This window comes from Papio anubis, chromosome 12, assembly GCF_008728515.1.
Source record: "Papio anubis isolate 15944 chromosome 12, Panubis1.0, whole genome shotgun sequence".
NCBI lineage: Eukaryota > Metazoa > Chordata > Mammalia > Primates > Cercopithecidae > Papio > Papio anubis.
The window spans coordinates 121,945,590-121,949,026 of NC_044987.1; the positions used below are offsets into that span (position 1 = coordinate 121,945,590).

General features: G+C 50.8%; 1 protein-coding gene across 1 annotated transcript; it reads left to right on the forward strand.

Annotated features, from left to right (window-relative positions):
* Positions 1-1,734: 1,734 nt before the first annotated feature.
* On the forward strand, positions 1,735-2,058 carry ACTB (actin, beta). The gene is given in 1 exon segment (NM_001168720.1): positions 1,735-2,058. A coding segment is annotated over 1 exon segment (324 nt).
* The last annotated feature ends 1,379 nt before the right edge of the window (positions 2,059-3,437 follow it).

Consider the following 3,437-nt stretch of genomic DNA (forward strand, 5'->3'; position numbering starts at 1 on the left):
TGTTTTAATTTGTGATTTGTTGCCGATTTATTTATTATCGAAAGATTTAATTTATTAATTTGTTACATGATCTTACATTTGAGATTTTCTCGAAAGAAAGAAACGAGATACTTGTCTCTGTTGCTTTTGGTTTACATTGTTCATTTGTTAATTTGTAGTTTCTGACTTGTTACGACTTGAGTGAGTTCCAGATGACGAAAGATCTCTTTCCACCTTTGTTCATACCTTGCCGCCTATTAATTTGCTGCTTTCATTTGCCGCTTCTCCACTCTGCCTTGTCCACCTGCCTCCACACCTTGCCGCTTCCACACCTGTTCGTCTACACCTGTTCCCCTTGCCCACACCTGCCTCTCGCCCACACCCTTAATTCTCCACACCTGTTAATTCTCCACACTCTGTTCCCTTGCCCATTACCCCGCTGCCCACTCTGCCGCTTCCACATTCTGCTACCTTCCACATCGCCTCCTGCCCACACCTGTTGCCCACACCTGCCGCTTCTCTCCACACCTGTTCCTCTTTGTCCATTAATTCTTGCTGGCTGTCTACACTTGTTGGGCTTCTCCCATTAATCTGCCCTCAATTCACACCTGTTGCCCCACACCTGCCCCCGTCCACCCGCCACCGGCCCACACCTGCCCTCCACACCTGCCGCCGTCCACACCTGCCACCCTCCACACCTGCCCCGTCCACACCTGCCACCTCCACACCTGCCGCTTCCACGCGCCGTCGTTTCCTTGCCACCTGCCCTCCACACCTGCCAATTCTCCACAATTCCGCTGACCTCCACACCTGCCGCTCGCCCACCTGCCGCCGCCCACACCTTATCCAGCTCACTTTTCGGCGCGGATGATAATATCATCTTGCTTGTCATAGACAGCACCTCTGGCACGTGCAAGGCCAGCTTCGCGGGCTATGATGCCCCCCAGGCCGTCTTCCCCTCCATCGTGGGGTGCCCCAGACACCAAGGCGTGACGGTGGGCATGGGTCAGAAGGGCTCCTATGTGGGTGACAAGGCCCAGAGCAAGAGGCATCCTGACCCTGAAGTACCCCATCGAGCATGGCATCATCACCAGCTGGGATGACATGGAGAAGATCTGGTGCCACACCTTCTACAACGAGCTGCAGGAGCACCCGGTGCTGCTGACCGAGGACCCCCGAGCCCCAAAGTCAACAGACAGAAGATGACCCAGATCATGTTTGAGGCCTTCAACACCTTGGCCATGTACGTGGCCATCCAGGCCGTACTGTCCCTGTATGCCCCTGGCCATACCACTGGCATTGTGATGAACTCCAGCGACAGGGTCACCCACACGGTGTCCATCTGCGAGGGCTGAGCCCTCCCCCATGCCATCCTGTGTCTGGACCTGGCTGGCTGGGACTGGACTGACTACCTCATGAAGATCTCACTGAGCATGGCTACAGCTTCACCACCACGGCCGAATGGGAGATCGTGTGTGGCATCAAGGAGAAGCTGTGCTATGTTGCCCTGGACTTCAAGCAGGAGGCGGCCACGGCGACCACCAGCTCCTCCCTGGAGAAGAGCTACGATCTGCCTGATGGCCAGGTCATCACCACCGGCAACAAGTGGTTCCGATGGCCCGAGGCGCCCTTCCAGCCTTCCTTCCTGGGTGAGTGGAGACCCCCTCCTGGCCCTGCCCACGTGAGGGTCACCCTTGGGGCCCTCCAACCTTGGTGCTGCGGAAGCTGAGGCTGGCCCTCATTTCCCCCTCAGGCATGGAACCCTGTGGCATCCACGGAACTACCTTTAGCTCCTTCATGAAGTGTGACATGGACGTCCGCAAAGATCTGCATGCCAACACAGTGCCATCTGGAGGCGCCAGCAGGCACCCTGGCATTACCCACAGGATGCAGAAGGAGATCACCGCCCTGGCTCCCGGCACGATGAAGATCAACATCATCGCTGCTCTGGAGTGCGAGTGCTCGGCGCGGATCAGCGGCTCCATCCTGGCCTCGCTGTCCACCTTCCAGCACAGGTGGATCAGCAAGCAGGAGTATGACGAGTCCGGCCCCTCCGTCATCCACCGCAAATGCTTCTAGGCGGACTGTGACTTAGCCGCATCACACTCTTTCTTGACAAAACCTTGCGTGGAAAACAAGATAAGATGGGCATGCTTTTTTTGTTCGTTTGTTTTTGTTTTTGTTTTTGGCTTGACTCAGGATTTAAAAACTGGAACAGTGAAGGTGACAGCTGTCGGTTGGAGCAAGCATCCCCCAAAGTTCTACAATGTGGCCGAGGACTTTGATGACACATTGTTCTTTTTTAAAATAGTCATTCCAGACGTTGTGAGATGCACTGTTACAGGAAGTCCCTTGCTTTCCTACGAGCCACCCCGCTTTTCTCTGAGGAGAATGGCCCAGTCCTCTCCCGAGCCCACACAGGGGAGGTGATAGCATTGCTTTTGTGTAAATTATGTATTGCAATTTTTAAAAATTATTTTATTTATTTATTTATTTATTTATTTATTTATTTATTTATTTTTGAGATGGAGTCTCGCTCTGTCACCCAGGCTGGAGTGCAGTGGCGCGATCTTGGCTCACTGCAAGCTCCACCTCCCGGGTTCACGCCATTCTCCTGCCTCAGCCTCCCGAGTAGCTGGGACTACAGGCGCCCGCCACCTCGCCCGGCTAATTTTTTGTGTTTTTAGGAGAGAAGGGCTTTCACCATGTTGGCCAGGGTGGTCTGGATCTCCTGACCTCATGATCCACCTGCCTCAGCCTCCCAAAGTGCTGAGATTATAGGTGTGAGTCACTGCGCCTGGTCTGCAAATTTTTTTTAAATCTTCACCTTAATACGTTTTTATTTTGTTTTATTTTGAATGATCAGCCTTTGCGGCCCCCTTTTTTGTCCCCCAACTTGAGATGCGTGAAGGCTTTTGGTTTCCCTGGGAGTGGGTGGAGGTAGCCAGGACTTACCTGCACACTGACTTAGACCAGTTGAATAAAAACGCACACCTTAAAAAAAAAAAAAAGAAAAAGAAAAAGAAAAAAGAGAATAACCCACGGGCTCCCAGAATTCAAAGGAAACCATTTTTAAAAATACAATAAAAATTAATGAAATTCAAAACAAAGATGTATTAGAAGTGTTCCCAAGATTCACAAGTTAGTTCTGTGAAAAGATTAATAAAGACAAACTGTTAAGACAAATCAAGACTGATCAAGGAGGGAGGGAGGGGAGAGAGAGGGTGAGAGAGAGAGAAGAGAACGAATCTACAGCACTAGCAGTGAAAAGGAGCTACAAGTACAAAGGCTGCCAAAGATTCAACAAGTCATAAGAGGAGGCCATGAGCAACTATACGCCAAACAATTTGAAATTGTAGCTGAAATGAATAAATTCATGGAAAAAGATAACACACAAACTAACTCAAGAAGAAAAGAAAACCTAAATATAACTACCACCTTGGATAAATGAAGTCAGA